The sequence below is a fragment of the Prunus dulcis genome, chromosome 4 (assembly GCF_902201215.1).
Source record: "Prunus dulcis chromosome 4, ALMONDv2, whole genome shotgun sequence".
Taxonomy (NCBI): Eukaryota; Viridiplantae; Streptophyta; class Magnoliopsida; order Rosales; family Rosaceae; genus Prunus; species Prunus dulcis.
This window is the reverse complement of record NC_047653.1, coordinates 10,817,634-10,837,069: the sequence shown is the minus strand read 5'-3', so window position 1 is coordinate 10,837,069 and position 19,436 is coordinate 10,817,634. Positions and strand designations below refer to the sequence as shown.

The window sequence follows — 19,436 nt, the reverse complement described above, 5'->3', positions numbered from 1 at the left end:
ATAAAAAAAAAACTTGTTATTTAAAAAAATAAATACATTTAATAAGAGTAAACTTTGAAAACAAAAACTAGTTTGTGTGATGCATTAATGATATTGTTTTTAGTGTAAGGAAAGTAACACTTGTCATGAGAAGAATGGAGAATGTTTAAAAGAGAAGGTTGCTAGCACTCCCCTTTTTCTAATAGTCCAACAACATAATATGTCCAATCATCGAAATATAGGAATCAGAGTCTAATGAAACCTTTGAATAAGATTTATGTGTTTCAACAATTAGATTAAAGCACGATGATTTAGATTTGATCGTCTATGAAACCATTTATGAAATTTAATGTTTCCACCCTAATTAAAATCTATATATATTCACCCAATTAAACTCATTTGACTTAAGACTTATGAAAATGACACATGTACTATACATAATAAATGCTTGGAAAAAAATCTTATGAGGTTTCCCTGCTTTTATGGGCTTCCTTTTATTTGAAGATTTGTGTTGAGTTTAGTTTATATGAGATTTCTTTTTGTTGACCTTCAACACAATTTATACCAAAAAAAACAAAGAAAATCTTATGGCGTTTCGTGCTACATGAGAAACTACTACTTTAACATCCACTAGTCAACTGCCCAACTTTAATGAGGAGTTGAGTTTTGGCACTCTCATTTTTCAATTTCGTCCCATAAGGTCAAGGTCAATCCTGACTTTTGAGTGGTTCAGGGCCAAAAATTAAAATAAGACACTTAATTTCTCTTTGTATGTAATCATAGATTAACAAGAAAAAAAAAATTCAGCACGTGTATTTTCTTTTTACTAAAATATAATAGCTTAATTGAACTAAAATAACAAATACAAACTATTTTATGATTGACAACATGTAATTAATAATAAACCTATATCTTTTTGGAGGGCCGGCGCTGAACTTTAATTTCCCAGGCCCATGGGCGGCCCTACATAAGGGTTGTCTTCATAGTTGAAAAATTATTCGTTACACTATAATGAATAATATATAATTAATTAATAAATCCCTAGAATCCACGCATATATTCCATATACATTAAACGGATCTAAGGCTGATCTCATGTTCAAACCTCAATAACACCTCCCCTATCCCCATTTCAAACTTTGACCTCAAAAAATTAAAATTGGACAAAGTAGCATGTATGATTGGAGGACATTATCGTATATATTGTGGGACCAAAATAAGTCCCTCCTCCGGTCTACGATCAGTACATTTCAAGCCTAAAATAGGTGTGCACGTTTTGCCTGTTGTTAGGTTTCTGACCTCAAAAGCTTATAGTTACTATGAATGCAACATACGTTTGATGATGTCCTAGTTAGCTATAAACAGCAGAAGGTGGTGATCTTTCATCATCGACTAGCTAGCAGGAGAGGCAAAGTATACATGTACTGAGAACATAATAATTATAAGGACATGGGTCCTCATCAGCACCAAACAAAACGAGAGGAAACCCAAGACCAGAAGCAAAAGAATTATATATAGCCCTCAATTTGTTCCAAAAATATATGATGAAAATAGGGTTAAAAAATGTATTATGTTCAGTTCAAAACCCTCCCTCTCTCCAGCGGCGGTCCTAATGTTTTGGAGGCCCAAGGCGAAATACTAAAATGTGGCATTTCTACCATTTGTATATGTTTATGTGATTTTTTTCTGATAATATAAAAAAAAAAATTATATGAACTCAAAGTCACAATTGTAACCTGAAAAATAAACAAACAATATGTAATTCACATAACAACTTTATAAAATGCATCAAAACATTACTTAAATATCACTCATCTTGCATTTTTGGATGCAAAAGTATCAATTAACTTTACATAATCAAAATTTTCTACTATGTCTTTTTCAATGAATAACACAGCTAAGCCATTCAATCTTTCTTCAATTGCTTGTTTTTTTTTTTCTTTTGTCAAAACCTCAACTCAATTGATATATGCTTAGCTATAGGAACTTTTAAATAAATCATCCTTGTATTTTATTTCTTACCTTATTCAACTAGGTTAACTTTTTTATATTAAAATTTGTCATTCAACCAGGTTAATTGACTTAAGCTATACGTTTAGATAATAATGGGCCATTTATTGAATTTCTCATTTTAATTTTACAGTGAATAATAGGGATATATTTTTTTTTATTACAATATTTGGGTCTAACATAATATTAATATAGTACAATTTTTTTAAAGTAACAAATGTATGCACATATTGAGGTTGGGAGCCTCCCAATTTAGAAACCCTAGGTGGTCGCCTTGATCGCCTATGCTCAAGGACTCCGCTGTCCCTCTCTCTCTCCCTTTGGTAAAAGAAAAATATATATAAAATGCCAATGAAGACTAATGACAATTTCATGGGTTTTAGCTGGAACTGCAATTTGGTGTGGAATTTTTTCATGCCGACAAATTGTCTAATTTGATGGGCTAAAAATGGATGCGTCAGTTGATAAGAGCAACTTGTGCATTAATGCTTGGGATCATGATATAAATGTCTCTTTCTTGTCGAGCTAGCTAGATCGTGTTAAGTAGGTGTCTTTTTATAAAGACTCACAAACAAATGTTCATTAAATAAATAAGACATAATTTTGTGTTGTACGATATGATAGAGATCATAGCTCTTAAATATATATCTAGGCTAGGGAAATAGGGATGTGGCAATTAGGAGTGAGTCCGACGAACCAAATTTTTTTTCATACGTATGTTGTATGAAACGAGTGTCTCATATTTACTACATCATGTGAATAGTACATGATTATGAATATGTAAGACACCGATTTCATACAACCAGTCCACAATCATCTCCATGACCTCACCACTGCATTTTCCTTTTCTCATCGCCCCTATCCCACACTAGCTCATGCACAACTAGCCATAATCTCCAAACCTGCCCCAACCACAACCCCCACGAAACCCACCCCCATATCCCTAACCCGACCTCCCTCCCTCATCTTTCTTTTTGCAATGCAATTATGCAAGGTACTTGGAATATAAGAAACTTGACAATATATAGTATTGTTAGTTTAATAATTACATGACTTTGTGGTCAGTTTCAATGACTTAGGCGGGTCGGGTTAGGGACAAGACAGGGGTGGGGTTCGTGGGGCTGCGGGTGAGTTGAGGGTGGAATGGAGTTTGGGGAGGGGCAGTGGGAGAGAAAATGTCATATATATGGAGGGTGGGTGTGGGTGTGAGGATAAGTGACAAGTGGTTGAGATAAGGGGATTTGAACTCGGATGCATAGTGGGTGACGCATCTGCTCTACCCAACTTGACTAAGTCCATTTATGCGGTTGAGGTTGTTTTAATTGTTTAAAAGTTGTTACTTTCTGAAAAAACCTTTAGAAATCTCTTTTGAAATTATACATCAATTGAATATGAATTTATCACTTCATTCGAGATTTGAGACTTCAAGAGTGCAAAATACCCCATAAAAGGGGGCATGTGCAATGGACATACCATTTTTTAGATGAACAGTTGGACCATGTCGGATATAGGTGATAAATTGTGGATTTTGAAAAATCGAGATGGCAACTCTCTTATTATTATTTTTTTAATGTGGCATATTGTAAATTGTCTTAATTTTATATTTTTATGTGACAAATTGAAATTAGTGTATAATTTCATGTGACATTTCTAAAGTATTCTTCATGTAAGATGTTTATGTTTTTAAATTGTCAACCTAGACAATTAATTATGTTAATTAGTATCTAAATATTTAGTCCAAATTCAGAGTATGACAACTTAAGCATATGCTTGCCAATATAAAATGCTTATGTTTTTATACTGCCAGTTGAAAAAATTAACCACGTTCATTTTTATCTAAGTATGCAGTCCACGCAAAGGACCCATTAGTGTAGTGATTTGAAGTATTTACTCCCTCAGGCAAGGTCTTGAGTTCGAATCCTAGTATCCGTATTGTATGTGTAAGTTTAATATGCTATTCCTCATTTCAATAGAAAAAGTCATCAAAAAAAGAAAAAGAAAAAGAAGTATGCAGTCCCGATTTACAATCTAACAAAACAACATAAACATTTGCCGTCTCACAAAGGAGTACCATATATATATATATATATCTGTTCATATCTACTAATATACAGATACTCATATCTTATGTACACTTCTCTATTATACAGAAAATGAACATTTTTTTATAAACAAATTACTATATGCACATTATTAACGTATATATGTACTATTATTCAATATGATACACATACTATTCAGGTGCTCCTAAACTATAAGAAAAAAATTAAATTAAGTTTTTTTTCTTTGCATGAAAATAAATTAAAATTTTCAATGAAAGTATTTGTTATGACCGAATGTTATATTGTGTATAAGAATACGGTATATGGCATATTCATACGTATTCTCTCGGTCCGTATATTGCGAAGTTGCTAGCTTTCTTTGTGTTGGTTGGCGGGTTGTTTCCGAGAACCGGCTCAAACCCACGAATGAAAATTACAGAGAAGAGAAGGTAAAAGACTATGAAATTAGAACTCAATTATTTAAGAAAATATAATAAAAAATAAAAACAAAAAACCCACACTTTCTCTTCGATTCCTTTGAAGCTCCCAAAGCCTCTGTGCAGAGGGAGGGAGAGAGAGCGCGCGCGATAAAGATAGGAAGGAAAGAGATCCATGGCTCCAATCCGCAGACATTAGCTTCTCGTGCATACCAATACATATCAAAATCGCATTTTGTCTTAAGGGTAAGTTTCAAATCTCAATCTTTCTGTGAAAAATTACATATAGATTTGAAATTTGGATGAAATTCATCGACCCCTGGTTGAAGCCACTTGTGGGTTGTTTTTATTTCGCTTTCATGTATCGGAATTTTGTTATGGGTGTCCTATAATGTGCAATTATGTTGGGATGTCACTATGGCGAATCCCACTCTACCTAACAAGTGTTAGGAAATTACACCAAATTCAAATACTTTGCTTTGAGTCCAAGACCTTGCACTGCATTGCGCCTTTTCATTTTCATTTATTTTTGTTATCAATTTTTTTTTAAAATTGGTCCGTTAATTGTGGTAAATTTGGGTTCATGTGTTTATTTGTCTCATTTACATGGGCTGATTAGTTTAGTGTTTTCTAATGCAGTTTCAGATTTGGTATTTGAAGCCAATATTTGGAATAAAAACTCATTTTGGGTGAATTTGGGGTTGTGAATTGGAAGTGGGTGCTGGAAGAAGTTGGAGATATTTGGCTGGAGTTTATGAACCTTCACTGTAGTGTTGTTTAGTGACCTTTGTCTTACTGGCTAAGCGGGCAAGGGGAAAGCAACTTGGGCATGGATATGGCTGATGTAGCAGGTTTGGCAGAGGCTGCAGGATCAAGATTTAGTCAATTGGAGCTGATTGGAAGAGGATCCTTCGGCGATGTGTATAAAGGGTAAGTTCCAGTTTAAAGATGCACAATGTGTAACTTTGCCTGAATGCTTTCTGGAATTCTGAGTTACCATGCATTTTGTTGTCTCCTTGCCTTCTTAAGATGACTTGTTTAGTGTTTTCATGTGTCTAATTGAACAACTTATGCTTATTATAACTGACTTGCAGAAGGTACTTAAAAGTTTTATGCCCAAAATCTGTACATGTAATTTACACTGGATTTCTGCTATTACTTGTTTCACGCTGTGGCCCTGTCAGATGCTAGCACATGGTTGTGCACAATCTACATAGTTGTCTTATATATACCCTGGTTATTCGATATACGTATCCTGATTGAATATGGTGAAAAGTTGTTTATAGTATGCAAAGTTTACTTTAATTTGTTTTGTCATTGTGGTTGGGGTGGGTTCAGCATACTTCGGAGATTGATTGCATATAGAGATGGTGACCTCTGATCCCTTTTCTGACTTGCAGGTTTGATAAGGAGCTTAATAAAGAAGTTGCAATAAAAGTAATCGATTTGGAAGAGTCGTAAGTATATGGATTTGAATCTATTAATATGTGATGTTTTGTCCTCTGCTTTTCAATGTTCTATGTTTGTTGCCTTGAACTACATGGGATGAATTCCAGTCTATTGCCATAATAGTAGCTTTTCTTTCTTCCTTCATTACTTTTAGTGGGTAAAATTTGAAGACATGATAAACTAAAAAATTACGTAAAGCACCCAAAACTTCCCAGCGTTGTGTTAATAAATATATTATTAGTGAAGGCAAAAAGGAATGTTGATTTGAACTGAAAAAAAAGAAAGTTAATTCTTTTGTTACATGAAGACCAAGTAGTTATAGCCCGAGCATTTGAAACTGCCTGACTCAGTTGTGACTTGGGAGTGTATTTACTTAGATATTAAGTTGCCCATGATGTGACATTTGGTCATGTAGTGTGAATAAATGAACTAGCATTCTGCGACCATTTTACTGAACACTGGATTTTCAGATCACCAACCTTCTGAATGCTGCATTGTCATGCATGACTGTACATTTGTAAATGGTCGCTGCTGCTTAATTACTAACTTAATTATATGAAGTCATTCTGCCTGTGTTCATGCTAATGGCACTCATTAATTACTTGGTTTATTTCATTGCTTTGCTTGTGGTTTATTTATTTATTTATAAGAGAAACATAATTTTTCTGCGTGGTTATTACTAATCAATCTCCTTGGAGCATCTAGTTTGCTTCTCATATCTATTCGATTTTCATCAAGCTGTGCAACTAATCATAAGTTTTCTTTTGCTTATTGTTTTCTGCAGAGAGGATGAGATTGAGGACATTCAGAAGGTACTACCTCATATTCTTGATAGCTAGTATATTGTCATTATGATTAGCCAAAGATTAGATTGCTGATTTAGCTTATGTGTGTTCCAGGAAATTTCAGTTTTGTCACAATGTCGATCTCCTTATATTACAGAGTACTATGGTTCCTATCTCAACCAGACAAAACTATGGATAATAATGGAGTACATGGCCGGTGGCTCTGTTGCTGACCTAGTATGTTACTTCTGTTGTTTATACATAGTCAATGTGTTCAATGAAACTGTTTTCACATAAAGGCTTGTGGATCTCTCTCTTTTATGTTTCCCTTCTATGAGCATCATAGTTCCTCTACAAAATGATGAGATTTTGGGTGCTATGTAATTAGTTGTTAATAAATTCTCTTTGGAGTTGGTGTTTACTTATAATGGAAAGTTGTCATTAACGAAGATATTAACGTGGCATCACAGCTTGCTTGTAGGTCTGTAAATCGGCTCAGTTCAGCTCGAATTCATAGTGAGCTTAGCGCGTCTTTGGTTCATTCAATCTCGGCTCATTTTTTTTTAAAAAAAATTCAGTCCGAGCTCAACTTGTTTAAGTAACAAGTGAAGCCTGAGCTTCAGAATGTTCAGCTCGTATTTATTACGAGATAGCTAGAGTTGGGTCCAGCTTCGCTCATTCGCTTAAGCTTGACTCGAAAATCTTATATCTGTTATCTTTGTAACTAATATACCAATGTATCATCTATATTTGTGTTTTATGTTTGAAGTGTAGGTTTGGAAAGTACACTTTCAAATATTTTATTCTTAAGATGGAGATTCTGTTGCTGTATTCTCTTTCTCCCTAATTGCAAGAAGTTATTTCTTGTCACTTATCATAATCTGATAAATATGCAAGTGAGGTTCCCTTCTAGATGTACTTCGTCATCTTAACAATTTTGACACACTATGGTGTCAGTAGATGGAAATTTCTTAACAGTGACTTGCTAGGCTTTAGCTGTCCATTTAATGTTGTAAATTTTATGTCATATTTATGTACATGTGGTGTTGATGCACTGTGCTAAAAATCACACGCACACGTATGCACATATCACTCTCTGTGTGTGCATCTATCATGCATTCTTCCAGAATGCTAAGACAATTGTGTTTATGCAGCTCCAATCAGGTCCTCCGCTAGATGAAATGTCAATGGCCTGTATTCTTCGTGACTTGCTGCATGCAATTGAATATTTACATAATGAAGGAAAAATTCACAGAGATATTAAAGGTTTTCTCTCCTTAATTTCTACGTAATTATATCTGCTTATGACAGAATCATTTGTAATATTTGGTATTCTGTACTTGAAATTGCCTTCTTTTTCTTCTCATTTTTCAGCTTCATGTAAGTATTATTAGTTTCACCTTGCTTCTTCTAGCTCTTGTTTTGACGACAACTTTATAAATTTTGCAGCGGCAAACATTTTATTGACAGAGAATGGTGATGTTAAGGTATATTTTCATGATAAAAAGTCTTTAATTTGTATAGAGGATTAACTAATTAGAAGTAAGATATGCATTGAAGGGTGGTGTTAAATTTATTAGCCTTTGGTCTTCCAAGTTACGTTTGTGACTTGTAACAGGTGGCAGATTTTGGTGTTTCTGCACAACTTACAAGGACGATATCAAGGAGGAAGGTACCATATTTTAACTTGATTTCATTTGCTTTATTGTTGATCAGATCAGGTCAGATGAATCACTACTTAGGGTATGCACTTTTGTAGTTTTTATTTACTTGAACTTAGAATAGTGTTACTGTGCGCTCACTGTATGTCATTTTTTTACTTATGTCTATACACAATGATTTGATAATATGGAATGTTAGTTTCCAATTACGTATACGAAATATCTTAAATCTTGTACGCTAGCTAGAATGCACTAATTTTTTTTTAACAATCACAGACATTTGTAGGAACACCATTCTGGATGGCTCCAGAGGTAATCCAGAATTCTGAAGGATACAATGAGAAGGTATCTATTGAAGACCTTATTCTTACTCACACTGAGCCTTGATTGTTCACTCACTTGGACCCTTTGCATATGCAGGCAGATATCTGGTCTCTGGGAATCACTGCTATTGAGATGGCGAAAGGGGAACCGCCACTTGCTGATCTTCACCCGATGAGAGTTCTTTTCATTATACCTCGAGAAAATCCACCTCAGGTTCTTTCAGTATACTCTAATGGCACACCGATCCATTCATCTTGAATGATTTATAAAAATGAAATGCTTCTTAGCCATTGGAGATATTACTCACAATATAAAAGAATCATTTTTGTGTTTGTTGTGCAGTTGGATGAGCATTTTTCTCGACCAATGAAAGAATTTGTTTCACTTTGTCTAAAGAAGGTACCTGCTGAGGTAAGTATTTATACAATCAGAATATCCCACTCAATTTTCCATCGTATACTGCCATTTTGCGTTTATTGATTTGAAGGTGAAAATTCATTAGAAACTAAAAAGTTAAAAGATTCCCAACATATCATAGGATTCCCTTTCTTGAAAAGGGAACACTTTTCCAAACCCAGAAAATAGATCATCGTGGTTGCCACAAGATGTATAGGAAAATCCAGAAATTTTCCCCTTTTCAAACTGAGTGTAGAATAGCCATTAGCCACATGATGACCTGCATAAATTGATACTAAAGGCAGTCGTCAGCTACAAACATATATAATACATTGTTGGAATTTGGAAATGAGAGGTTGTTGAAGTTCAGGACAGTATTTACTTGTTTAATGTGATCTACAAATGATTCTTGTCATGTGTTTGTGGTTCTTATAGGTATTGCTTTTCCACAAAATTACAATGAAAGAATGAGGGAGAGAGAAGGAGAGTTGGCAGTCATATTGGTTGTAATCTATTAGTTTGGAGTCCAAAATATTGCTTGCATCAGTTTTTGTAAAACTTTAGCCCGAGTCAGTATTGCATGAATTGCTTTATTTCTGTTTGTTGCATTTCAAATCTATGCTGATGTGAATTAAATCAGGTGGCAATATGGCCTTCCACTATCTTGATTAATGAATTCTGCAAGTTTTCTATTATTATAATTTTCTGTTTGTTCTTTTTTTCCTTTAATCTCAGCGTGCAAGTGCCAAGGAACTACTAAAGCACCGTTTTATCAGGACTGCTAGAAAGAGTCCAAGGCTTATGGAGAGAATAAGGTGCCAAATATTGCTGTTATGCCTTTCACCTTTTGATGTCAAGTTTCTTTCTAGAAAGCATCTGCAGCACAATGACGCTCACCTGGTCTATGCCTGGTCTAAACATACATAACTGCACTGCAACTTGCAGTTTAGTTTAATTTTCTGGCATTCATTTGTCAATGTGGTTTGATTTGGCAATACATGCTAATTCTTACAGAGTTTAGCTAAGATGCCCTGCTTTTTGTTATCTTACAGAGAGCGTCCAAAATACCATATAAAGGAAGATGGTGACACCGTTAAAAATGGTCCTACAGCTAGAGGGGAGATATCTGATACCGTGAAAGTGACAAGAAATTTAAGAGATGAAACTGTTCGAGCTAGGTGGGTTAGAAATTGCTGATCACTGGTGCTTTGCTGGTTGTGTGGTTTACCTCTTGTTTTAATTTGCAGTGACCAGGGTAAGACCGTGAAAAATGCTGGATGGGATTTCAGCATTGGATCACAGGGTACAGGTACTGTTAGAAGTGTTGCAACACTTAAACCACCTCAGGCAAGAGAAAAAAAGCCGGAAACTCCTGGAAGAGAGAGTAGTAACCAACGGTTCTTAGCATCTGGGAATGCACTTCATGACTCACGCGAAGATTATTTGTTGAAAGATGGTAGAGATTCATATGGTGATGAACTCCAGGAGTCTAACCCTGAAGATGTAAGTCTCCCACCCCCGATCCTTTTCTCTATCACACATATTTGTTACAATTTGCATCCGGTTACGACCTTGTAGAAATTTCCATATAATTAATGGGCTATACAAAGTTGAGAAAAGATTGGTAACGATGTCCTCAATGTTTGTGATTTTACTAATCTCTTATCTGTATAATTAGTTAAGGTTTTCTGTAGAAGCATGCCTTGTAGTCCCTAGTTTCTGTCATTCCTGGCAAAGATGCAGTTTGTGCACTATGGCCGTTGTATTCCAGTGCAATTGTGAATGCTTCTAGGATTTGGGGTTTTGGTTCGTGGGATGATATGGGGGTGTGAATATCAACTATTTGTTTAGAAGTTGGCCATTACTTAATTTTCATTCCTGATTTCCGTCTGCTTTTACTGGGCTAGGCCGATTTTTCGAACACTGATTTTTCATTTACCGACCCAAGTTGGAGTTCACGATTGTTTGCACCATTTTTACATTACTGTATATTGTTTAGCAATTTGAGGTGTATTTCCAGGAAGAATTGACTGTGAGTGGGTCAGGAACTGTTGTTATACGAACACCCAAAGGATCTCAGTCATCTTCTCAGTTTCGTGATCAAAACTCTCTGGTAATAATCTGTACAGTTAGGACAAGAATAGGAAGTATTGGAGTTCAAACTTTTTGTACTGAGATACCTGTTTATCTTACTACCTCCTTTTGCTTTGTAGCCTAGCAGCACATACGCTTCTTATGAAGATGCTTCTTCCAGCGGAACTGTTGTTTTTCGTGGGCAACATGATGATTCTGATTCTCCTCGAACGCCAAAATCCAGGCTGGGAATTCAAGAGAGAACTTCAACTGCCTCAACTGAAGACAGTGCCATTAATCTTGCAGAGGTGGCTTTTTGCTCTATGTAATATTTCAATTGATACCAGTTAATCTAATTGGTCTTAAATTTCACAAATTACAGTAGTGCTAGTGAATGTCTTCAGGTATTATAGAATTCAGTTCATGTCAGAGTAATTGCAAAAAGCTGCTGATCTGTTAACAATTGATTTGACATTCATGTATCACCATAGATCAATTTAAAACAGATGTAATATTCTTCAGTTACATTTTGTACCTAAATTTGAAAATTTTATTCCTTTCAATACTATTTTAGTTAATTGTAGAATTCATTGTTTTCCCAGATCAGATCTACTCTTAGGGTTTTCATCTCCCAAATTTTTTGTTCTCATATTCTGGATCTAAATATGATTTTCCTGGTTTCTCTCTGGAATTTCTTAGGTCATTTTCAAATTTTAGATTGAACAGTGAAACAAAAAAAAAAACAAAAACGTAATTCTGATGTTCTCTTGGCTTCAATAGTCCCAGAGTGTTTCACTGACGAAGCTTCTTGACAATGTTTATGTAGGCAAAGGCTGCAATTCAAGGAGGGAGGAAAGGAAATGCTAAAGATAGGTCTGCACTTAACAAGATCAACTATGATGCGCACGATAGAAGAGGGCAGATGACGAATAGCTCTGATTCTTCCAGGTATATCTACTGGGAAAAATGTTGCTAGTACTTGTAATCTTTACACACCTGCACCTACACATGCATGCACATGTGAGATAGGATTGAAAATTTCTAATTTGTGGAGGAACTCTCTTTCCCTCAGACAATCTCATGAATACATTGATGCACCAAAAGTATTTCCAAGATCATCCCAAGCAAGTGATGATGAAGAAAGTGCAAAAGTTATAGCACAATCTGCGGCATTATCAATATTGCTTATCCCTTCTTTAAAAGAGGTGAGCATCCAGATAAGTTGTAGACTTCTTGTCTTCCATATGGTGTCAAGGGGTAACTTTGCCTATTAGTTTGAAATTGTAATTTCACTCTGTTAGATTCTCTAGAGTTTCTTCTACTCGTCCTAAATTGTCTATAAAAAAAAAATACCTTCAAGAACTGCAGATACAAGTTTTTGAAGACATAAAGCAGTATTGTTGTTTTCTTCTCTCTCTTTCTCTCTATCTTTTCTTGCTAAGGAATTCATTGTTGCCAAAAATTGTGGGTTTTTCTTAGTTAGAAGCCTGGTGCTGCAAAAGCACACCTGTTATATGTCCATGTGTGAGTACTTTGGAAGACATAGATTGCTCGTTCTAGGCATACGTTTAAGATGCAAGTTATTTTAACTATGTTAGCATCAGTAAAACAATAATATTTAGATTTGGTGTGTATGGTTTCAAGTTTCAACCTACTGTATTTTACGTCTTGATGTATGCATACATATCAAATGAATTCATTGTACGCATAGTTTCAATCCCTGTGATTTACTTTTCTTTTTCTTGTGTACATGTAGGCACTTGCTGATGATTCAGAAGGGTCTGCTGTGCGTTCAGTTGCAAAGTCGCTTGCAAAGTTGGAGAGCTTGAAGCCGGGATCTTCTGAAGTTTTTGTCAGCAAATTGCTTCAGCGATTAGCAAGGTTTCACACATCCTATCTTTTTCATATTGGTCCTAATCTTTCTCACCACTTAAAATGGTGGCATGTAGTCTATAGGACTCATAGAAGAAAATCTTTGCAGTTCAAATAGTTCAAAGGAATCTTCATTGAAAGATCTGCAGGAGCTGGCTGCTCGCATTTTCACCAAGGGCAAGACAGCTTCTGAAGAAACTCAGAACACAAAGGCAGAAGACAAGAAAAGGCAGCAGAACAAGGAATTTCAATCCAACGCAAACATAAGCCCACTTGCAAGATTTTTGCTCTCAAGGTTAGCCAAGTTGTTTCTTCAACGTAGTAATTTATCTTGATTTAGAAGGTAGGCAATTTTTGTTTCCAGACTAATTTCTCACAATTCACAATTCAAGCTATTTCCAATGACAAAAATACCAAAATTTGAAATCTTTCCACAATTAGCAAAACATACTGTGCTGTCTTTTACCTTTCTCTTTTGAGCTTGACCAGTCGTTTTTTTGGGAAAAAAATCTTGTCAGATACCCATTGTAACTGATTGTAATGTAAACTAAAAGATTTTAGTTTCTAAAGACTTGAAAAGGTACTAAAACTCTGAAAGTTGCTTCATACGATTTCTGTTGAAAGGATTGAACAATCATATAGATAAGAAGTTTTCGTCAGCATTCCCAGATTTCATCATTTAAAAAAAAAACCTACATGGCAAGAGAACCGTATAAAAAGTGATAGTAGTGATGCATTCAGTTCAGGGAACTAAAAGAGATACAGGCAAGAAATTAAGATGGGACAAAGAAAACAACTCATAGAGTAAGAATTGAAAAATATGGAGATCAAGTCCTCTTGGTTGAGATATCTTTGTCAGTTAAATTACTTTTCCTCTCTTTTAGGAAGAGGGAACTGCTTTCTCCCAAATTTTTGTTCAATACAAATATCTAATGTATTTTTCATTTAATGCTTGTGATGCAGATGGCAAGGCCAAGTTTCACGCGATCTCAATCCGGCTTGAAAGAGGTTCAAGTAGTGATTGGATATTTGTTTTGTAGTGTGATTCCTGTTTATGCATTTATCTCCTGATTTGATGATGTACATATCATTGTAAGAAATTGTGTTTTTTCATCTTTTATGATTATTTTTTAATTTAACAATTTTGTTTGCAAGTAGCAGCATTGAGTATAATCGATTAGGGTTTGCTAATTTAAAGATTATCATTTGTAATATTTTCCAAAATGGTTATATTTATTAATAATCATATTTTTGCTTGTGAAATCCAACAATGCTATTTGTTTGTTTTGCTTCAATTCCCTTTCTGATAATTCAGTTTAGTGAGGCAGAAACTCTCACTGTACTGGGACTGTGCTAAACCAGATGGGTTCATATGAAGTTAATTTTTCAATCAATGTATGTAATTATTTAATCAAACAAACAATAATTTAATTTAATTTCAAATAACATAAAAACAAAATGGCTTTCACATTTTATGACGGCCCCCTCTGAACGCCAATGACCTTACAGTATAAAAGCATTATCCTTCAATTTATTCTTTATATTTTTAATTAAATAAGATTACATTTAATTAAGATTTGGGGTTGAGAGGGAACCGGCACAAACGAGACGTTCCCAATATCTACTTCTGGAAAATTCAAAAAATAAATAAATCAGAAACATATCTTCAAATTCAGATTTATTGTCAAAACTGAAAAAATAAAAGAAAATTTGAATTTGCAAAATAAAAAAAATTCAGCACTTCAAAAACAATAAACTCATCATATCATTAAAATAAAGTAGTTACATTATGTACTGAAAACACTATTATATAAGCATACAACTATCACTGCATCATTTCCTGGAGTGTTTAGCGTGCAGGCAAAACAACAGGCATCTGCTTTGACACGATGGGGAGGTCAGCCATGAAATCACAGATGAGGGAATTATATGCCTTTTTTTCTGTTTTCCCTGCTTCATGGTTGTTCAGGACAGGAGTTGGAGACGTGATGGGATCAAAGTTGATATAGCTCATGAGTATTTGACTACCTTGGGGTGTTAACTGTTGCATAAAAAAATCCCATTGCTCTCTTGCAGCAAAAATTCCTAAAGCTAAAGTTAAGCAAAACTTTCACTTATATTGCAAAACACCTGCTATTTCGATCTACCATGAGGAGTTTGCTTTGCACGAGCCAGCTTCCGAAATCCAGCATGCAGAATCATGCCTACAATAGGTTCAAATCCTTAGAAGATCCCATACACAGGAAAAAGGACGTCTAGAAATACAAATAGAATGTATTTCTTGACAGCCAAAAAGCAGTATAAATAGACAAATTTAGCTCAAAAGAAAAAAGGAATCAATTTATTTTGAGAAGTTTAAGCATTTTATCTAAACTCACTTTTCTCATGAAGTTCAGATAACTATAGAACTTCTCGAGAGTACGGGTTAAATCACACAATGTAAGGACTTTGGTTTAATGAATTTTTGTGATTTTGATACATGACACAAAACTTATTAAGTTTTCATTATTGGAATAATAATTTCTCTTTTCTGGGGTGTGGGGGCGGGGGAGAGAAATCCTAAAGAACTTAGGAATTGTGCATAAGCCTTCTCAATATGAGAGAATATGCGAAATATATCCAAAACTCACCTGCATAACTAACACCAAGAGCATAGAAGAGAGCCATTTGAACATTCGAGCATATCAGGATAACAGCAGCTACTGCAAAGATGAAGTCCAATCAATGTTACAAAAGAAAATCCAGAGATTATATTGCATCAGAATGAACAGCAAAAACTAAAAAATGTTTGGCTTATCTCCACTCAGGAGCTCCAGCTTACAGCTTACATTTCATAGATCATTAGAACTCCAAGCAGATTAATCATCCAAACCAGAGTGTTAACCTCTTTCAGTTTTCATACTAAGCTAATGATATGTGATTCCTATTCCATTTAAGAGTTCCCCAAATTAAAGAGCACCAAGATATATATTGTAGTTGCTCACAAGTACATCAGCTTAAGTTCAACAAATAACATACAGCACAAAAGATGGATGGAGATTTCGCCATTTTGCATTGTCTATGTTGTTACTCTGTGCAAAATACAGCATGATAAGATCCAAATACCATTTATAAGGGTAAAATTAAATTATCTAGAAAAACTGAGCCCCACATGAAACAAGCTCAACCATTACTTCTATCAGAAAATTACTGAAAATATTTCTATAGTTCAAACAAAATAAGGATGGAGGATGAATCAGATGGATATCTAATGTACAAGAGAATACTAAGTATACAGAAAATGTACAAGAGAAATCTGCTACTGCCCAAACACAGAGTTGACTACTCACCACATTGAGCAACACGAATTAAGCACTCCCGAATTATTGGGTATCGATCCAATCCCCACCTTTCACTACAGAACTTAAAAACATCCCATAGTGCCAAACAAGATATCAATCCAACAAGGGCCAGGGGCATCTGATATCTGTAATAATATAGTTAAAAAAACACAAAAACAATATCAAATAAGATGAGGAAATAAAAACCTTATAAAAGATCAAACCCAAACCACACGCCCCAAAAGAGGAAATGCTAAAGAGTACCGACACAGGGAAGGGCGACCAAATAGTTTCTTTTATTTTACAGGACACTGAATAAGACCAGACACCATAGAGGACACAATTAAGCCTATGCTGCCCTCTCACATAAAGGTAAATTGTTGAAAAGAGGCGCAGTTGTGGCTTTACTATTCGTCTCCGCTTCACTAGAGAGAAGTGCATTCAGATAGGAGTAAATGCATTCATCAGCAAGACCTCCTTACAACCTAAACCCCTCAAACCATTCCATGTAGCATATGATTCCTTGAAATTTTATAAATCGCAGCCCCAACCTTTCAACATTGGCAAGACCGAAAATACATACTCGAGTTATTTAGGCCAAGGAAAAGATATCAGAATTTGGAAATTTGACTATTAGATTTTTGTCCGCTATAGGTCAACCAGACAAATAAGCTTACCAGCCAGCTGATTTAAAATCACAATATTTATCACACTGTGAAAGGCAAAGTGCAATATAAGACAGAAGGTGTCCAAATTTTCAACTTCCTTACAGTTGCTGAAGTTCTTGCAACAACTAAAATGGAGAGGCACTTTCCAAACTTCCAACTAGAATCCTTAAAATTAAGAACAAGGTATTGATATCAAACCAGGACAGAAAGAAAAACAGCAAACCCGAGAACATTTACCTTCGTTTCCACAAAAATGCTTGTTTTTATTTTTCACCCTCTTTTGTTGTTTTTCTATTCTATCCTTTTCTTTTATCTAACAACAAACCAATATCCAATTCTGAAAACTCACCCAACACTCATAAGCCAAAGATAAAGATAAAGAAAGCCATATCATTTGAGAGCTGAATTCCTAAATTTCCACACAACACAACAGTAATATAAAAAGAACCCAGTTCTCGAAAACAAAAACAAAAACATCAATCCCATGGCATCTGGAGCCAAATTACCCCCAAGACTTGCTCTTTTTGACCACTTAGAAATCCCCTAACATCCCTTAACATAAACAGAAACAATTCTCAAAACTGACCCAAGAACCACAAACCATTGAGAAAAGAGAAAGAGAAAGAGAACATACAAAGAGCAAGCAAAGAAGAGCACAAGCAAAGTAGCATAATTTCTGGCATAGCGCTTGACATTCTCTTGGACCCTCATGCGAGCCTGAGAAACAGACAAGGGGAAGGAGTAGGAGTCAGAAGACCCAATAAAGATAGTGGTCCAAGGAGGCGTTTGGGCAGCAAGGTCTTCATTGGTGAGCTTGGAGAAGGGGTTGATGGTGAAGAGAGAGAGGAGGGTGAATATGCGAGAGAAGAGTGAGATGAAGAAGCCGTTTGTGATTGAGCTTGCGTCTGTGGTTGTGGTTGTAGAGGTGGTGATGGCAGTAGAGGTATGCTGGTCAATGATTTCTGGGTAGCCATTTTCGCGGAGCCATGACTCGAAGAAAGGGTCTGGGACGCTGAGAGATAATGGGTTGGAGGTGAATACCATGGTCCTGCAACTTTTTCTTTCTTCACTTTGTTTTGGTTTGGCTTTGGATTTTGGGATGTTTATTGTTGTTGTTGTTTTTTTTTTTTTTTTTTTTTTTTTCAAGAATTATATTTACTCATATATTTTGGTGCAGTGTGCAAAAGAGCGCGTACAAAGAGAGTGAATGTAACACATAATGTGATACAAGTTTGTATCGCATCACAGATAAAAAAAATACAAAATTAGTGAAACACCCATTCCTAGACATGAAACTATAAATATACCCTACACTATTTAAAACATAGAAACACACCCAAAATAAACCCAAAAATCAACAATTGTATATTTTTTAATTTAATTAATAAGATGAAATATCTTTATTACCCTTTTTAGCATTAAATTAGTGTTGGGCTTGTGTTGGGCTTGTTTTAAGTTATCGTACCTATTATGCAAATGAAATATAGTTGTTAGCTTCCAGTAAATGGTATGAACAGTTGTTAAACTGTTCATACCTTGCAATTGAGTTGATTTCTATGACATAGTATTAACAGGGTACTTCCATGACATAGTATTAACAGATTTTTCAGAAATGGTATTAACAATGTTTTTGCAAAGGATATCGGATATCTTGCTGGGCTTTTTTGGGTTTTTTGTATGAAATGGTATTAACAATGTTTTTCTATGAAATGATATTAACATTGTACTTCTATGACATGATATTAACAATGTATTTCTATGACATGGTATTAACAATACACTTCTATGACATGGTATTAACAATGTACTTCGGGCTTGCTGGGCTTATTTTGGGTTTTTTTTGAGTTTTTTGTATTGGGCTTGTTTTAAGTTAATAAATGGCAGAGATGTAATTTATAGGAACTTCAACACTCATTTATTAGATAGTAAATGATTTTTGGGTGTGTTTCTAAAGTCTATTCCATATAGGGTTTTTTTATAATTTCATGTCCTATTTTGGGTATATTACTAAAGCTCCCTAAAAAAAACATATATTGTAACCCCAAAAAAACCTACTAATTTCTCGTGTAGTAATATTTTTGTCCTTAATTATGGGTGAAGTGTAAGTTTAAAATATTTGGTTATAACCAATGTTTTCACTAAATTCATCGTGTTTTCAATTTAATTGATTTTTTGTGCGTACAATATTTGAAAGAAATAATTTGGATCATACTTACATAGAATGTGTATTAAAATTAGGTGAATTTTAATATTTATAGAAATTTTGAGATTGCATTTATAATTCAGTAAAAAAAAAAATCACTAGTCACAAAGGCCCATTACAATAACGGATCGATCTAACATCAAAATTAAAAGAATATGGTGCGTCTCCACTAACAATTATGCAAGATCAAAAAAACTTTGGCATAGGCATCCAAACTA

General features: G+C 34.7%; 2 protein-coding genes across 3 annotated transcripts; one reads left to right on the top strand and one right to left on the bottom strand.

The window, feature by feature from the left end:
* The first annotated feature begins 4,415 nt into the window (after positions 1–4,415).
* Positions 4,416–14,181, top strand: LOC117624842 (serine/threonine-protein kinase 26). Of its 2 annotated transcripts, XM_034356318.1 has the most exons (21): positions 4,416–4,713; positions 5,107–5,397; positions 5,868–5,924; positions 6,701–6,728; positions 6,816–6,938; positions 7,856–7,967; positions 8,151–8,188; positions 8,320–8,373; positions 8,639–8,707; positions 8,783–8,899; positions 9,029–9,097; positions 9,818–9,897; positions 10,135–10,260; positions 10,330–10,585; positions 11,103–11,195; positions 11,296–11,463; positions 11,982–12,103; positions 12,228–12,360; positions 12,912–13,036; positions 13,137–13,322; positions 13,991–14,181. In XM_034356318.1, the coding sequence occupies exons 2-21, from the start codon at positions 5,297–5,299 to the stop codon at positions 14,028–14,030; spliced, it is 2,097 nt and encodes a 698-aa protein (XP_034212209.1). In that variant the 5' UTR covers positions 4,416–4,713; positions 5,107–5,296; the 3' UTR covers positions 14,031–14,181. The 2 variants fall into 2 exon arrangements, with proteins under 2 accessions (XP_034212209.1, XP_034212210.1); XM_034356319.1 differs by lacking the exon at positions 11,103–11,195 and having other exon boundaries at positions 4,428–4,713.
* Positions 14,182–14,768: 587 nt separating this feature from the next.
* On the bottom strand, positions 14,769–18,114 carry LOC117626628 (PRA1 family protein H). Its single transcript, XM_034358406.1, has 5 exons — positions 17,650–18,114; positions 16,357–16,493; positions 15,658–15,729; positions 15,158–15,231; positions 14,769–15,068 (listed from the first exon to the last, which is right to left on the bottom strand). Exons 1-4 carry the CDS (start codon positions 18,057–18,059, stop codon positions 15,161–15,163), a joined length of 690 nt encoding a protein of 229 aa, XP_034214297.1. The 5' UTR covers positions 18,060–18,114; the 3' UTR covers positions 14,769–15,068; positions 15,158–15,160.
* Between the last annotated feature and the right edge of the window lie 1,322 nt (positions 18,115–19,436).